General features: G+C 43.2%; 1 protein-coding gene across 5 annotated transcripts in view; it reads right to left on the bottom strand.

Annotated features, from left to right (window-relative positions):
- Positions 1 to 1,669: 1,669 nt before the first annotated feature.
- ARHGAP6 (Rho GTPase activating protein 6) overlaps positions 1,670 to 18,365 on the bottom strand; it is a 546,996-nt gene continuing 530,300 nt past the window's right edge. For 4 of the 5 annotated variants that reach the window (XM_040266467.1, XM_040266469.1, XM_040266471.1 and 1 more), the window contains exons 11-13: positions 9,056 to 9,327; positions 6,827 to 6,907; positions 1,670 to 3,688 (exon numbers count right to left, since the gene is read on the bottom strand). In XM_040266467.1, the coding sequence (XP_040122401.1) occupies positions 2,988 to 3,688; positions 6,827 to 6,907; positions 9,056 to 9,327 (1,054 nt within the window). In that variant the 3' untranslated portion in view covers positions 1,670 to 2,987. The remainder of the gene's footprint in view (positions 3,689 to 6,826; positions 6,908 to 9,055; positions 9,328 to 18,365) is intronic. The other variant, XM_040266468.1, reaches the window with a different exon arrangement.

Here is an 18,365-nt window from a genome sequence, read left to right as displayed (position 1 = left end):
CCGCACTTCCAGAGAACGGTGTCTGGAGCTCCACGCCTTCACGAAGCCATCCTGTGCCGAAGAATTCCAAGCTTTATTGGAATTTTCCTTTGTTTTGGATTTTTTTTTTTTTTCTCAAGAACATTTGCTGCTGATTTAGTCTTGTTTTAAAATCCTGTCGGGTCGAGATGTTGACTTGTTTTCATCTCAGTGTGCCTCTTACTCAGTCATTTCTTCAGTCATTTCTTTTCTTCTCAGTTCTGGTGCCTCCTGCAGTTTGCTTATCAGAGCGATGTACACACAGGCCTGGACGGGGACCTGATTTGATCCCAATGCTGTTCATCTGCCAAGCAGATGTGTATTAAAATGTGCATAAGAAAAAGAAGCAAGCTGGACTTATTTAGAAATTTCTTCAATTTGCACAAACTCCATTGGTAAAAGAGATTTTTTTTTCTATGAAAACCCACAACACACGTATGTTAATAGCCACTTAGATCAAGACAAATTCCTGTTTGGCCATTTGGGTCCTATCACTGTGCCTCCTGCCAGACACACAGAGATGGTGACTCAGTACTCAAAGATGCAAGACTTGTGTCAGCAGGCAGCTTTCTTCTTGACTGTAGGATCTCTTTGCTCCTAAGAATGAATGACTTCGACAGCCTTTTAAATGGTTTTGTCCAACTTGAAAGAGTTCATTATTTTTTTCTTGTTAGGTATTCTATCACTTACAAGGTGTTAGAAGTGACTCCAACTTTGACTCAGGTCTTCGTGTCTTGTGCATGCGTGTTTTAAAACAGCTTATTTTCAATGTGATAAAGGCATCTGAGAAACAAGCCTTCACTCACTGAGTTAACAGTATGGCCACTGGCCTAAACCATCTAAAGAGAAAGGGAGAGTGAATATCATTCATTACATGGACATACATGGGCATACTCTGGCACAGCACACACACACACAATTGCATTACAGAAAAATGTTCTGAGCCATGTTTTCTGGACTATTCTAGATCTGACCACAGACATCTACCTCAGGGCCATCTGGTTTGGCAGTTGAAAAAAAATAGGACTGTTAGGGCAAAAACCTGGTGGTGGTGGGGAGTGGGGGCAGCCCCATGTATCAGGTAGTTGAGTCCAGAAAGGAGAGAGAGAACTAGCCAGACGGGGGTTAAATCCAAAGCCAAGAAAACACAGAGTCAACAGGAGGAGGACGAGGGGAGGTGGCATGGGAAAGCAACCTATGAGCTACAATCAGGCAGCATTGGCAGTGGCAGAAGTGCTCGACCCACGGGCAGAGCCCAAAGACCCCCATCACCGCCCCCGCTCCCGGTTAAGAAATGTCAGATAGCTTTTCTAGACTTCATCATTTCAACCCTGAAACAGAAGGAGCATCCAAGGCCTGTTGTGTAGATATGACATACAAGGATTGTGTTGGGAAACACTTGTCCAGCACGTGGGAAACCACCCGAGTTCCCATCTACTTCCTCATCAACAACTGAGCTTCAAATGAATGACAATCAACCTTCACTTGCAACAAATATCAGTTTCACTGGGTTATGTCTCCAAGCCACCTACGACTTTTTATTAGCTCTTTAGCTGTATGTGGATAGTACTGCCGCTATTCATTACATTTGGACTTGCAGATAGGGAAGTGTGTATGTGGAATGGTGTGTGGGTTCATTCATGAGATTTAATGCCAGTGAACAAAGCCTTTGCTTTAACTTTTTATTCATTATGGCACAATAACTTGAAGAAACACCACTGAAAATGTCATTGCCAATATGAAAATTAAGAGTAGCATGTTTTATAAAAAAAAATCATTTTCTATGATACACATTCCCTTATGAAGTGAAAAAAAAAAAAATCTCATAAAATACTGAAGCAAATTGCCACCTGCTGGTCAAAAATTGCTTTGCAGTTGAAAAACTTCAAATGTACTGAAGTATGATAGGAACATTTTACATTACACAGAAAGTTACCAAAGAAAACATTTCCTTAGCCTTTGGCACAGTGTAAATACAGAGCTCCGTTTTTTTCCAAATATGATTTACTTCACAAAGCGCTGCATATAATTTGGTTAATACTGATGATGAGGCAAAAGGAAAAACCATGTTCTGTAATTTGAATGCTCTCTTTTCACTCAAACACTTTATAGTTGGATTCCAGTTTAGAGTTTTGAAAAATACATAGAAATTGTACATTATAAATATATATTATATATGGTCTATAATAAAGTTGAATTTGACCTAAAATGGGAAGGACAAGTTCTTAATTATTCTTTCTTTGTCAGGCACGGCCTTTCTCTTGTTTCATTACTTGAATTCTTTCTAAACAGATTCTAAAAATATATTCCATAATGTATCAAATTTAATATTTTCCTTAAAACATATTCAATATGAAAAAGCATTCAGTGACTATATTCTTTTTGTATCTCACTACTATATAAAAATATGGCTTCTCATATTCTGTTCTATTTCACTTTGTTAGTGTTATTCTTAGGCATTGAAAGAAGGGCTGTCCCCAGTTAAAAGCTATGGCAAAAGCACAGAAACCCGCTTGTGCATATTCTAGAACAGTCTATAGAATCTCATTACTTAGAATAAGTGACTAAAAAATGTGTTCCTTCTGTTTTCTGTGAATATAACATATAGGATTATCATACATAATCTGTTACAGAATATACAAGAGTCAAAACTGAAGACACATAAATACAATTAAGCTATACCAAAGCAAGAATTTTATCTTATACAGAGCCAATGTGAATAGCTTTTAGATCGGACGTTAACATACATTTTTGTTTTTTTCTAAAGGCTGGCTATGCAATAGAATCTTATTATAAAGGGTCAGGGTCCTAGGGTGCTCTATCTTTAAGTGTACTGACTTTTCTCGTGTTATTTTTTTTTTAAGTGTAAAAGAAGAAAAATAAGTAAGTGCCCAATTGTCCAACACCCACTTTTTCCCCTACTGAGTGGAAGAAGGCTGTTTGGGAGGTGAGGGGCGAGCGTGGGGGGCTCAGACCAGCGTTTCCGGGAGGGCATCGGGGTTGTCGGTGGACAGGAGCTCCCAGATCTGCCATCGCTCCCTCTGCCAGTCGAGCCAGTTGGGCTCCCCCAAGGTCTTACTGTTCTGATCGCCGGCGGGACTGGGGAAGGCGCTGCTCGCTTTCTGCTGGGCGGCCTGATGCCCTCGCTGCGGCTCGACTGCTTGGCTTCCCTCTTGCGAAGCTGTTCCGGAGCCTTCTTCCAGCCTCCGCGGCCTCCACAGCGGTGGCTCGGCGGCGTGGTGGGCCGGGGATGCTACGGTTGACTTTCCTGGACCAGGATAAGGAGGAGGAGGCCGCTTGTCGTGCCTGGCACCCTCTGCAGGTCTCTGGGGCAGAGGCTTGGCTCTCCTCTGCAGCCAGGCCCCCTCCGGCTCGCTCTCGGCGAGGTCCTCGGCGCTGCTCAGAGTCCAGCACGGCTCCGGCCTCGGCCTCGGTGTGGGCTGCCCGCCGCCCTGGATGTGGGGCGTGCTGCAGACGCGGGCCACCGGGGCGTGCGCCCTCGCCTCGGCCGCCGGGCTCGTGGTCTGAGTCCTCCGAATAGCCTGCGCACTGCTGTCCAGTTCTGTGGGGCTCCCCTGCCAGCGGGGCCAATTGGGGGACAGGTTCCCTTGAGACAGGGAGCACGGTCCCGGGCGGAGGGAGCTGCTTTCAAAAATGTCGCCGTAGGAACCTGGGAGCCAGAGAGAAGGACGAGAAATGTAATTGGTTTGTAGCCTCCCTCTCTGGGTGCCTTGCCAGGTTCAAAAAAAAAAAATTTTTTTTTAAAGCACGGGACATGTTTAGCTGTGGCTGACTACAGTAGAAAACTTCCTAGTAAGAGACCTGATCAATGCTTCTTGATTATCAGCACAATTCATCTAACAGCTTCACTGTCAAATGAGACTAAATAGTCCTGTGCCTTAATTTCTGCCTTCAGAAAGCCCCTCTCTGCCATGCTTATGGAAACTTTTCTGAACCTAGAAGGTAAAAGGAACGTTCTCTTCCTGTTTAGTGCAACTTACAATCCGAAGGAAACATACCTTATAGTGTTTCCATGTTTCTCTTGTGTCAATCAAAGCCGTAGGAATAAATGAATTGAATCGAAAATGCCCCCATTTAGTGCCAGAAGGGGAAGGCAGCAGCCCCTGTGTATATTCTACCCCTGCCACTGTGGGGGAGACTGGCTCCTTATTCACCCATCGTCCCCTTTCCTTCCTGGATGATACTTCCCAGCCTCCCTTACAGTTAGGAGGGCCACATATATAAGGTCTGGCTAACAAATGTGGAGGTGTGATGGAAGCCATTTCTAAGCCTGGTCTAGTAGGAAAAACACCAAATGCACTCCTAGTTGTCTGGACTTGCTCTCTTCCCTCAACTTCTAGCCCACAGTGGAGCAACCATGGAAGACTCTGAGGCCTCTGAGGATGGGGGAGCCACTGGCTAGATGGACCTTGAGCTGAGCCCCTGCATGACTCGAACAGAGTATTCCCACCCCTCATTACCCTGCACAATCCACATTGGACTGCATAGTGGGGATAAATCAACCTGTGAAAGGTTAAGCCACTGACATTCAGAGGATGTCTGTAACCTTCCCTAAGTGATACAACTTTCTTCAGGAAATTGAGAGGAGAGCAAAACAGTGTGTTTCACAAGCAAATGAGGAGTTCCTGGGGCGTATGTCCCTAGGCTGCCTGTCTCCTGTTGATCATTTTGGGAGGAGAGGGGCATATAAACATGTACACAGGGACAGATCAGACTTGAACCAGCAGAAGGAAAACAGAGCAGGATATCTTGGAATAATTTATCCTTTGGGGAAAAGACAGTAAAGCAGTTCATGGAATAAGGTGAGATGCACTTAGATAATGGATCAATACTCAAATACTCAAACTGGAGTAGAGGCCATTACAATAAAAATGCACCATGCTTTAGAAATGGAATATGGGAAGTATTACAAAACAATGAAGAAGGGGACACACACACAGGGAAACAATAAAACAATTCACACACTTATATTATATGCCCTTCTCCAGGGGATCTTCCCAACCCAGGGATCGAACCCAGGTCTCCCGCATTGCAGGAGGATTCTTTACCGTCTGAGCCACCAGGGAAGCCCTCATATTATATATTAACATATATTCCAGATGGATTAAAGAATTAAGGGTTAAAATAATGAAATATTGTGATGAAGAAAAGTGTATAGATGACTAATTCGCCAAGGCTTAAGTAAAAGTTAAGATTAATTTTGTGAAAGAATTCACAAAAAAGAGATAGAATTACTCATGTAAAACATTAAAAAAATATCCAGATATGCAAAAAGGGAGAAAATGCAAGGAATATCAGTGGCAAACAATGTGGTTAAAGGGTTAATGCCTTTATTATAAGAAGAGTTTGTAAGAATCAATTTAAAAAACACTAGCATACATAAATAGCCAATGGCATAAGGATAATCTGTGGGTGAAATTCAGCTGATTAATAGCAAAATTGAAAAACACTGGTGAGAAATACAGGCAAATGATAATAAATACAATTTTGTTTTTTAAAGAAACCCAAATGTAAACCCAGTGATTTGCAATGCCAATGAGATTAAAGGGACATGGACAGCCAATGTATCCTCTATGCAAGGTGAAGTGACTATACCTCTGAATTCTTGGATAGGTTCATTATATTTTGACCCACTTTCTTATTTATTTATTTTTTGGCTGCATCACACAGCTTGTAGGATCTTATATCCCTAACCAGAGATGGAACCCAGGCCCCCAGAAGTGGAAGCATGGAGACCTAACTACTGGACCACCTAGGAATTTTCCTATTTTCCCACTTTCCTATTTCATATTTTTAACTGACTTTCTAAAATTTTGTGAACTTTTTTTTACAATTTAAATACAAAATCCAAAAAGTACATAAAAGAGGTCCCTGACATTAACTTATTGCAACATCACTAAAAAAATGGAAACAACTCAGTGGTCCCAACACTGGGCTATAAACTATGAATATGCATCCAAAATACTACACAGCCCTTAAAGACAGTAATGGAAAATAACTGGAGAATGAAAGGTAAACAAATCATATAAAGGTACACAGTCAGAATGATTATAATTATCTTTAAAAACTCTTGCAAATGAAATAAAGTCAAAGATTGATGTACTTTGGTGGAAAGGTATAGCTTTATCTCCTTTCCCCCTATTTCCACCTGAGAAATGGGATATTTCCTGCCATATCAGTAAAAAGGATGTCACAGCCCTCAGTGATTGCAGCCCTCCAATGTGAGCCACCCTGAAGAAACTCAGGAAAAAAAAAGAATACCCGTCATCTAGCAGCCATCAGATGGTGGCCACTTCCTGCAGCCACTCCTGTGGTGAGCCCTGAGGAAGCTCAGAACATGAAAATACAGGATACTGGCCCCAGGTAGCTGAGGTGCAGATCAAAGGAATGATTTCAGTGAGCCCAGGCTCTTGCATCTTCCCAGACAGGGAAAAGTGCTAAATTCCTTAACTTGAGATATCTGGTTTTCCTTTAATTAACAATAATCTGTTGACACTCAGACTACCTGCCCTTTGTTGCAAACGTCTATATAACCTGGCTCCTTCCCTTGCCTCCTCAGAGCAGTTCTCTCACACTACTCCAAGTCTCCCCAGCTTGGAGTCCTAAAAATTCCCCCCAAATAAAATATAACACTCAACTTTTAGGTTGTGAATATTCTCCGTAAGCCGACACAGCATTTTTCAAATAATATCTGAGAAGCGTGTAATATGATGATAGTAAGGTGAAAAGCAAAGAAAATTAACTGTAAAAGTAAGTGCAATATTAGTTTGAAAATATAATCCTTTACCTGCCATTCCTGGGTCTTTGGATCCACTTTTTAATGTTGAATGCCAAGTTCCCCAGATATTGAAAGCCTCCTCTGCCATATCTAGGAAGAAGTGTAAAAAAAAAAAAAAAGGTATGTAACTCAAAATGAGAACTGAAGATTAAAAATAAATCAATAAATATTTTTATGACACCTCTTCTACTCAAAGTACTATATTCGAGATTATGATGGATACGAGACAGAATATGATGCAGACCTGCCTTTTAAGAGGCCTATTCCATTTGGGATTCACGAAAAGGCTCTTTCTCTGTGCTGGCTGTGGTAGACAGAGTAAGTCATGATCCCTAGAATCTGTGAAGATGGTATAGTGAAAAGGGTCTTGCAGGTGTGCCTAAGTTCTGGATTTTGGAATGAGATGATCATGATCCCCAGAATCTGTGAAGATGGTATAGTGAAAAGGGTCTTGCAGGTGTGCCTAAGTTCTGGATTTTGGAATGAGATGATCCTTGATGATCTGTGTGAGCCCAGTGTAATCACAAAGGTCTTTATAAGAGGGAAGCAAGATAGAAGATGCTATGTTGCTGGCTTTAAAGATGGAGGAAAGGGCCACAAACCAAGGAATGCAGGCAGCCTCAGAAGCTGGAAAAGGCAAGGAAACAGATTGCTCCCTAGAGTCTCCGGAAGGAACACAGCCCTGTGGACCCATTTTAGATTTCTGACGTCCAGAACTTTATGATAATAAATTTTTGTGTTGTTTTAAATCACTAAGTTTGTGTTCACTTGTTATGGCAGCCCTGGGAAATGAGTAGAATTATTATGGGTGACAACAGCTCCAACTGCATCAACATAGAGACAGAGGAACAATGGTTATAGTCTGTTTATCTTGTCTAGGGAATACTCCTCTGTGGCATCAGCAGAGTCACAGTTCTGCATGTGTTTATTCATACACTCCCCATAATCTGTCTGTAAATATTTACAGCCTAAGGCTCTATCTTAGGTGTTCCCACCATCTCATTTAATCCTTACTACAATCCTGAAACCTAAGAGCATCCTAGGTGGCTCAGAGGTAAAGAACCTGCCTGCCAATGCAGGAGGCATGGGTTCAATCCCTGGGTCAGGAAGATCCCCTGGAGAAGGAAATGATAGCCCACTCCAGTACTCTTGCCTGGAAAATTCCATGGACAGAGGAGCCTAGCGGGCTACAGTCTGTGAGGTCACAAAGAGTCAGACATGACTTAGCATCTAAACAAACAAATTTGGCAACGTGATGATAATAACTATTTCTAGAAGCAAATGTCTACTGGTGCTTCCCTGTGTTCAGCAGTTCATATGTATTCATTCTCTCATTTAATCCTGAAGAGATGTCCCTGAGTCCATTTCACAGATGAGGCAAGTACTTTCACATTTTAAAAGGAAATTTTATGCTTGATGGAAATACCAACTACTGTTTTCACTGTAAATTAAAAGAAATTTTTGAAACAAATACTTGTGAAATAAAAATAAAGCTGCTGTGATTAAAAACACCAAAAAAAGGGAGCCCTTTCAGAGTGACTTTTCAGAGAAAACTATATATTTGTGATAAAGCAGCAAGAATTTGTACTGTGTCTTCCAATGATCAGTTTAAAAGTGTCCTGTGAGTCCTGACCCCGAGGAATTGTTCTGTGGAGGGGGAGTACAAAATCGAACATCCAGTGGTCAAATACATTTGAGAAAAGCTGCAAACCATCCCCTCCCTCCCATCGTGGAAATTCATGGTGCCTGCTAGCAGTGTAAAGATTTTTGAGAACTTGTACAGCAGAGAAACGGTTAGCTTGGTTAACTCAGGCTTTCCCAAATGTATTTGACCATGGAAATCTTCTTTTGCCTAAAAGTCATCATTGCCATGGAGACTTATTTGGAACACGCCTGCTCCTTATATAGTGAGTTCAGCTTGTTCTCTGTATAAAAGTAACAGCAATGGCGGAGTGCCATCTTAGACTAAAAGATATGTACCCAAGCCCACAGGCCAGGAGCCAGCAAGTTCCTCAGATGCCGGAGGGGAGAGACAGCTGGGACTGGCTGGGCCTCACCGAGCTGGAGACTGCTCCCCACCTAGCTGGGTGTGCAGGGACTCGGACCCAGGATCAGTGTTCGGCAGGTCCTCAGTAAATGCTCATTGAATTAGAGAAACATGAAACAAGGAAGGGTTGGAGACCAGGTCCAAAGCACCCACCCCAGGCCACATGCAATCAGAGGGACTGGATGAATTACCTTTGCCAATCCTTGGTCCAGGAGAACTCTCCCTCGATTTCGAGGAGGGCAAGTGGCCCACCCGGCGCACACACGGCTCCGGCCCTTTGTAAAGCTTCTCTGAGCCCCCCGGCACCGCGTCCTCTTGCATAGCCAGCAGGGAACGCTCAGACAGCACAGGGGAGTTGTTGTCATAAGGGGAGAGGTCTCCGCTGGAGGCCTTGTTGGAGTCTGTGGACGAGTGCCTTCCTCCCATGGAAAAGGAGACTTCTGACCTCAGCATGTCAGGGCTTCTGGCACAAGGAGACAATTACAGGTAAGTGAGTGTGTTAGCAATGAGAGACCAGATTCAAACCAGCGGACAGGTTTACAAATGACAGCAGGAGAATGTGTGGACACAGGGGCTGAAACAAAAAAGGGTTTCTGAGCAAGGTTCCAAGACTCCTGTCAATCAGGTGAAAGCATTTCTATGAAATGGCCAGCAGATGGCAGCAAAACCCAACAGATGTCACAGGAAACAGCAGGGCGAAGTGATGAAACCCTTTCTTCAAGGTGCATTGCTGAAATGCCTGTTGGATCAATCCCTGTTTCCATTTAAAAATTAAAATCTGATGCTCACTATCTGTTAAATAGGGAAAACTGTAGATAACTCTTTAACTTTCCTCAATATCCTGAATTAAAAATAATTCAGACAAAACTATGAGTAAAACGTTACATGCAGTTTATGGACACCTTTTCTCCTTTCACCCAAATACTAATGTAAATCAATCCATCCTTCCTGACAACGAAGATGACAATGATGATGATGGTGGTGGTGGTGGGAATAACTGTTTTATGGATAAAATGGTGGCTGAAAAGATAAACATATGACCATCACTGGAATCCATGCTATTTAAATACATCTAAAAGGATTCTACAAGGCACGAGTGCTTTTACAAATTGATGTAAAGCGTACTAATGAGCATATCCATTAAGTTTTATATGAGCATGAGTTGTCACAGCAACAGAAATAATGGTGAAAATGTGAGCCGAACAGGAAAACAAGAACATCAGGAACACGACAAGAGTGTTTGAAGTCTTACCTGGGAACATCTGTATTTTCTACTTTCCTCAAAACAGTGGCCCTGACAACATCTTAAAGGGAAATGATCACAGATTGATTAAAAGTTCCCAAACCTGCTTCTGCTGCCCCTCCCTACCCCTCGCCCCACTTCACTTCTCTGGTCTTTACTTTCTTTTGGATTAATTTTTCAAGACAAATCCTTGGTGATCTTATAGAAGGTAACCCCATGCCTGAGCAAGCCCTTCCTAATCTAAGGGTTCTGTGTGTGCAGGAGGAGAAAGGATGCTGTCAGGGGGTCCGGCTTCACTGGGGGCTTGGGCAGGGCTTACTGACAGGGGAAGGCAACTCAGCTGTGACACACTTTCCCTGCCACCGAGGCAGTTAGGGCCCCAAGCACTTTCTGCCGAGGGAATTTCCCACCCACATGGAATAAACAGTCCTTTCCTTGCCTCCCCTTTAAACCAATGACTGTTGACCTTATGGGAAAGAGCCAGAGGACAACCCACGAGGACGGTTTTCCAGAAACTTTAGGCTTCCAATGAATGAAGGAAAAATAAAAGGAACTTACTACTTCTGCTGGAAAGTGGAGAAAAAAACGATTTAACTGCCATCATTTAATTGAAGGGGGAAACTCTCTCTGATTCTATGGAGGGAACACAGGACAAAACAAACGGACCCCTGTCTGTCATCATGGGGTGTGACTCTCACTGAGGATGCTCCACTGTGAGAATGAGCAAATACAAGTGTGCTGAACTGGTAGCCACACAGAGCTCAGCTCAGAATCTGGGTTTTACATTATGACCAGGGCTAGACATCAAATTGCCGGGCTAACTTCAGTTGTTTTCCCCTGTTTAGTTGACATTTTTCCATTCATTAATGAAAGTGTCTTATGTCTACTCGGCAAGAATAAGTCACAGTGTTATTTCGATAAGAGTGGGCACATAAAACCTGCTTTTATGACCTGTTTTAAAGAGAGTCTAGTCAATTCCCTTGCCAAATTAAAATAACTATCTGGGCCACAGATGCTTTTGGGCCCCCTTAGAACAGGAAGAGAGTTTTTGAAAGGTCGTATTGTAGCTCATGGAGACCACAATGGTTTGGTCTCATATCTTGCTCATCTGTCTTACAAAACATACAGAAGAGGATATATAGAGCAAAACATAAGTTGCAGATTCAGTCAACAGTTAACGTGCATCAGGAAAAACACCCCATGAAAGAAATTTCTTGAACATCTCAAGTACTAGGGACAGTACTTCTGACATGGCAGTGTCCCCATCATCTAGGAAATGCATGGCTGGTTGGAAATGCAAATTCGCAGGCTGCCCTTTGGATTTCCTGATGGGACTGGCGATCACAAGCAGGGCTCAGGGCCAAATGAACCCGCGGGGCCCCATAGTGAGAATAATGACTAGAATTTCAAGATGGTGACAGCAGATTAAGCCAAATGGGTGCTGCTTCTGAGGACTGAAAGGGAACCTCTCGGCGCAGGGCTTTAAAAGCCCTCCAGGTAATTTTGATACTTGGGGGAAGTCAGATACCAAACCTGAGATACCAAGCCTACCTGCCCTCCCTCACCCTATAGATGTGACCGTGGGCTATGGATCTCCTCGGAGGCAAGTCAGCAGAGAGATCACAGGTACTGGCCACAGCCTCAGCCCCGGCTAGCAGTGGGGACAGTGGGCTGGTTCTGACCTCAAGCTGACAGGGCTACAGCAGATTAGAGGAGAGAGCGTGCCCATCGCAGCCAGCTCCAGCCTGCAGGAGCCAGATCGCTGAATGCCATCTGGTTATGGATCAGAACATGATAAGGGGAGGGGACAGGAGGGGCCAAGCTGCCTTTCTCTGCTCTTTGGTGTCATTCTCCAAGTCAAGCCACTGAGGTCACCACACCTGTAGCCCCCATCAGGGAGAAACCAGAGGAGGAGGTCAGAGCTAATCCCTGGGGGTGGAGGCGAAAGCAGCAGACACAGCCCATGGACCTCCTCAGTGGGGCTGGGGTCATCCCCAGAACACGGGCAGGTGGGGGATCCCTCTTTCCCCAGCCAGTGTACTTAGCCATGGAAGCTGAAGCAGGTTGAGTGCACATGGCAAACAGCTTGGGGTAGCCTCTTATGTGAAGCAACCCCTTGGCCTGGCAGAAGCACATAAGTTGACATGTATATAGAATTCATTGTGTGGCAGCAACTGGATGAAGTTACTGTTAACAACTCTGATCACACGTCGAGAGAGAACTGAAATAAATGAGGGGATGGTGACATTGCATGGGGTCGAGACTCTGAAAATGTATTTGATAAATACTGTTTAAAATCATGGGCTTCCCTGATAGCTTAGCTGGTAAAGAATCTGCCTGCAAAGCAGGAGACCCCGGTTCGATTCCTGGGTCCGGAAGATCCTCTGGAGAATGGATAGGCCCCCCCACTCCAGTATTCTTGGGCTTCCCTCGTGGCTCAGCTGGTAAAGGATCTGCCTGCAACGTGGCAGGCCTGGGTTTGATCCCTGGGTTGGGAAGTTACCCTGGAGAAGGGAAAGGCTACCCACTGCAGTAGTCTGGCCTGGAGAATTCCCTGGACTGTATAGTTTCAAATTATTCAAAATCAATAGTAAAATGCCTTGTTTTATGCTTACAGTTGGTGGCTCTTTTATATGTTTAAAGTATTTCCTATTTATCAGTTTAATTTCTCAGCAGAGGTCAGTAAGATGATGGCCAAATTTGCCCGGGAACCCACACCCAAGGGCTGTCTTTCTACACGCGTGCATGTGCGCTCGGTCGTGTCCGACTCTCTGAGACCCATGGTCTCTAGCCCGCCAGGCTCCTCTGTCCGTGGAATTCTTCAGGTAAGAATACTGGAGTAGGTTGCCACTTCCTCTTCCCAGGGATCTGTCCAGTCCATGGATCAAACCTGTGTCTCCTGCACTGGCCAGCGGATTCTTTACCACTGGGCCACCTGGGAAGACTTGTCTTTCCACGCGAGAGCCCACCAATTAATGAAATGAAACGATTATATTCACTCCTCAGAAGTCTCACTATACTATTGGCGGTTCAGAGTTTTCAAAAATTCTAGTGTCACTCCATTGCTTTATCATTCAATCAACTGGAAACAAATCCAGGACCTTCCCTGTGAGTATCTTTGAAAAAAAATGAGACAAGCTGTCACTGATATCTTCTCTAAGATTTGCCTCCTAAGCTGATTCACCTCTCGGAAGACAAATTTTAAGTTCAGCGCTCCAAGTAAAGGGCTAAAATATTCATGTGTTTATTTATAGAAAATATTTACTCTAAGCAGCGAGAAATCGTTGAGAGGCTCATGGTGTTCTGTCTCCCTAGGTGCTGGAATTTCATGGATTGAGGTGGGGAATGCTGAGTGGATACAGTGCCAATTGACTGGGTTTGCCTCCATGACTGGAGAGCTTTCCCATGAGCCCTGAAAGCCTCGGGACCATCCACAGCATGCATGGCCAGTCTCGGCCAACCAAACAAGCATGAGATGGACACGGAGAGCGAATCGCTTTCTCACCCTTAGCTGGTCCTTCCAGGTCAGGGTGTAAACACGCTGGCAGGGTACTGTGGGCAGGCCTGCACTGCAGCTGGAGGCACAGAACTCGTTCTGTGGATAGACGGAAAACTCCGGTTCAATCACCGGAAAGTGGCCAGCCTGGCCCCTGGCTGAGCGACCCCAGTGAGAAACATCCTTGGGGATTTCAAACTTGCTTTGGTTTCATGCTTGGCTCAGCCGTGAACTGATAAACCTCCATCTGTTGGAACTCAAAGCACATAACCATCGTCGACAGTGTTAATTGTAATGGGAAAGGAATCCACTGCCACAGTCACTCTGGATTTATGGAAGATTTTCACATTCATCATGTTCACTTCTGCAAAACATCCCTTATGCAGAATCCTAGGGACAAAGGCAGCCCGCTCCAAAGAGAAGCTGACATGGATCCACACTCCCACCAGGAGACAGACATTAGAACTTGCCCAGGTCTCCTAAAATTTTTGTTGCTATTTTGTTCATTGTAGATCTTTGGTGACAACATTGGTTTTTAAAAATTGCTACATTTAATTGTTGTTCATTTTGATGACTATTTAGCACATCTTTAAAACTTGCACCTCACTTTCCTCACCCTAGTCCCAGCCCTCCTCTGTTCTGTTGCAAATGCCTGTGTTCATCACACCTTGTCTTCTTTGATTCTGTTCTCATCCCCTATTTCCTTACATCCCTAAATCAAGGAAGGGGAGGGGGATCTATTCTAAGTATCTTTGAAAAAAAAAGAGCCTATAATTCCAATAAATATACCAGACAAGCAATTAAAAAGCTAGAAGTCTTGCCTTTTTAGTAATATAAATTTCTTCTAATCTCCTCTTGGCATTCCATTTTGGTTGAAGCCAAAAATGTAAGTAGACAAGCACAAGAAAAAATAATGAATCTTCCTTTCACTCCCCCAGTTCAGTTGCCACAGACAGAAGAGGAAACAACTCAAATGGAAACATGAAATTCCCAAATATTACTAAATGTTTCATCTTTCAAAACAGAAATTATGATGAGTATGTTCTTGTTCTTGGTTTGACACTCTTTTGAAAATTTACTTGTCCACTCCAAATAAAATCTTACTCAGTTTCCACGTGGGGCACGGGAACCTAAAACCTTATTTAGGTATGTGAATTGATGGCACAGAACAGAAGCTTCAGGAAATAAATCAAAGAGTCAAAAGAGAATAACGAGGGAGCTCGTGTATATCACTGCACTTACGGAGTTCATTTTAGAAGCTACTGTTGCTTTCCATTCTGTGGTCTTCCTGAAAATCCTTTCCATTCTTGCCTTTTATAGCCCTTGTAGCTGAGTTTTCACCAAATAAAATCTTCAGAACAAGAGTTCTGTCCATTTTCATTGCACCACAGCTTATCCAGGTCCTCCAGCTCAAGACCTGCAAACGGAACCGCTTCTTGTCCCTTTCAAACTCTACCTGGCCTGATGCGATCAGGCCACCTTCCCAACTTCAGTGCCTTTCATCCTCACCCCTCTTTCTATTCCAGAACCATGCCACCATCCCGATGCCAGTTAGATCAGGTGGGCTTTGCCTTTTCCCAGAGTGCCACAACTTAACACGGATGGGTTCTCTCACGCCATGTTGCCTTCATAAGTTGCTGTCTCATGGACAGCAAGGCAGAATCTAGTGACACCCCACTTAAGACTACTTACACTGACTTACCAAATCCTACTTTGGTAAGTAGTTATAAATGAACAGAATGATGAAATGCCAAGCAATGTTATAATGATCATACTAAGCATTTATTTAAAGCCAGATACTGTTCTAATAGCCAAATAACTATAAAGTTAGTACTTTTTTCCTCTTTTTTCTTTTTTTTTTTTGCCACATGGCATGTGAGATCTTAGTTCCCTGACCAGGGATTGAACCTGCACCACCACCCACCCCCGTATTGTAAGTGCTGAGTCTTAACCACTGGACTGCCAGGGAAGTCCTCATCCCAGTATAACTTTTTATCTCTAGTTTACAGATGAGGAAACTGATACAGAGAGAGAAATTGATTTACCCAAGACAGCACAGCTAACTGGAAGTAGAAATGGGATATGGACTCAGGAAATCTGGCTCTGAATTCAAACCTCATGACCAGTGTTTTGTATCATACAAGCATGTGCTATTGATGGGTAATTGGCACGCCAGTGTTGCCAGCATTGGGGTACTGCAATTTGTCAGCACTGTAATCTATCATGACCACGATCTCTCATCACTCTAACTCTTAGCCACTGCTTCTTGGTTTAGGCATCACCACTAAGCTTGCCATTTAAGGGCTTCTGCCCTCTGTGCTGGCCAGCTTTTTTTTTTTTACTGTGTCCCCAGCCAGCTGACATATTTACTTTTATGACCAGGCCCTGGTTCAAGCTCCCCAAACATCCAGGCCTATTGACAACCTCTCCAGCCCTACAAAGTTCCCTTCAAATCCTTGCTCTTCTCAGAAGCTATCCATGAGACAACAGGAAACATTTCTTTCTCTTCTCCAAAGTTCATGTGGATTTATGGTCTGGAGCACTGGTTGCCTTCTCTGTCAGCACAGAGCCCCCTTTGGAATGTAACAAATCACCTAACCTCAACTCTCTGGATGACAGGAAATATGTAGTATCTACTGGGGCAGCTCTCAGCTGGCAGTTCTTAGCCTGGCCACTTGGGAGAGAATCATATGGGAGCTTTGAAAATCCCGGTGTCCAGACTGCACCCCAGAATAAGTGAATCCAAATCTCTGTGGAGGGGGGGCACACAGGTGGAGGTATTCTTCAGGTTCCCGAGGTGATTTGAACGGGGAGACGAGGCTGAGAACCAGGGACCCAGCACATACCATTTGTCCCTTGGAGGCCTACTTCAACAAACCTGCAAGCTCTTAAAGATGTGAGCTTTTATAAATAGGATGGATAAACAAGAAGGTCCTACTGAAGAGCACAGGGAGCTATACTCAGTATCTTGTGATAAACCATGTTGGAAAAGAATCTAAAAAAATGAATGTATATATATGTGTATACATATATATGTATATATGTGCACAACAGAATCACTTTGTGGTATGGCAGAAATTAACACAATGTTGTAAATCAACTATACTTCAAAAAAATTGAAAAAAAAATGCCTTGAGATTTTAAGCTTTTGCTCCTCAAAGTGTGGACCATATCACAGTACCATCTGAGGGTCTGTTAAAAATGCAGTTTCTCAGGCTCCCTCCCCAGACATACTGATTCAGAGAGTTTTTTAACAAGAACTCCTGGCGATCCAGATGCACAGTAAAGTGGAGAAGCACGCTTTAAAGCCTGCAGAAACTATCTACAGCTCGAGGGTTAGGACTTTCAAGCCTCAAATGGCCATTAAAAATCCATATTTATTTGTTAATGTATGTATTTTCATTTCCTGGCAGCATTATCACCCTTCTGAGCTGCTGTTTGACCTGTATCCAGAGGGAAAAACTGAATACTCCTCCTTACTTAGCCAGTCTTCTCCCAAAGACATGTTCCATGCTCCTGTGGGCTCACGTCCCTCTCCTTGAAGCCCCGTCACTCACCTAACATCTTAGAATAGGGTCAGCTTGCCTAGGCCTTGCAATTCTTGTTCCTATGGGGACAGGCAACAGAAGAGGCTAAACCACTCTACAGCTTGGGATGGGCTTAATATGATTCCTCCTTTTCCTAAGATTAGGGAAAGAAAGGCCCATTTATTGGTGTTTATATGCAAAGAGTGTACTTGAAAACCACAGAGAAATAACTTCTATCACCTATTCTTCAACATATAATATTCATATACTTTTAAATGCCATGTAAAAGCAAGAAATTTGGCAAGTCAAAATCAGTGTTTTTTTTAGGTGTGTGTTTTCTAGCTTTCCCACAGAGAAGTGGTTTAAGGCAGCTTAACAGGGGATTCACAGAGAGAAGGCCACAATGTCTGGTCTCTTGCCCAGGGTAAGGAAATAAGTAAGTTCCTTTAAATTCTGGTGGCACAAGATCTACTGCGAAGAAAAGCCCTGTGTTAGTTTAAATTAGAATCTACACCTTGATGATAGCTAGGTATCTTGGGAAAATTTAAGAAAGCCTAATTTTCTGATATGAAAAGTAAGACCATGAAATGCTAGCCCATGTATATAATTTGAATTAATTTTTATTCTCTCCTGGCTCTTAGGGCTTGAATCTAGGCAGACTGTCTTACTTGAAGCAGAAATTATCTTGATAATGATTGGCACAGAAATGGATTTTAAAAAGTGCTCTTGAAAGGATGATCCACTTAAAAATTCTTCCCTGCCCTACAGGACATAGAGTGAAACTGAACTGAGCAGGGTTATGAACGTAATGACCCAGGAAAGAAGGAGGCCTGAACAATGTGCAATTTCTTTCCACCAAGTTTCTGTAAAAAACATAATTTTTAAATATTTGAAATAGTTTTAAATGAAAATTAGTACATCAAATTCAACAGCAGTATAAAAGAAAAATTTAATGCATGTCCATCTTTCCAAGATACCACTGGATAAGACAGACCATTACAGTATTTATGTATGACTAAGAGAGAAAATGCTATGAAGACATGTCACTGATTATAAGATTAATCTCAAACTTATGGATACCAAGGAGGGGAAGGGTGGGATGGATTGGGAGATTGGAATTGACATATACACACTGCTATGTCTAAAATAGATAACAAATGAGAACCTGCTGTATAGCACAGGGAACTCTACTCAATATTCTGTAATGACCTCTATGGGAAAAGAGTCTGAAAAAG

This window comes from Oryx dammah, unplaced genomic scaffold (genome assembly GCF_014754425.2).
Source record: "Oryx dammah isolate SB20612 unplaced genomic scaffold, SCBI_Odam_1.1 HiC_scaffold_23, whole genome shotgun sequence".
NCBI lineage: Eukaryota > Metazoa > Chordata > Mammalia > Artiodactyla > Bovidae > Oryx > Oryx dammah.
Note: the sequence above shows the minus strand (reverse complement) of the source record. Positions and strands in the feature narration are given on the sequence as shown.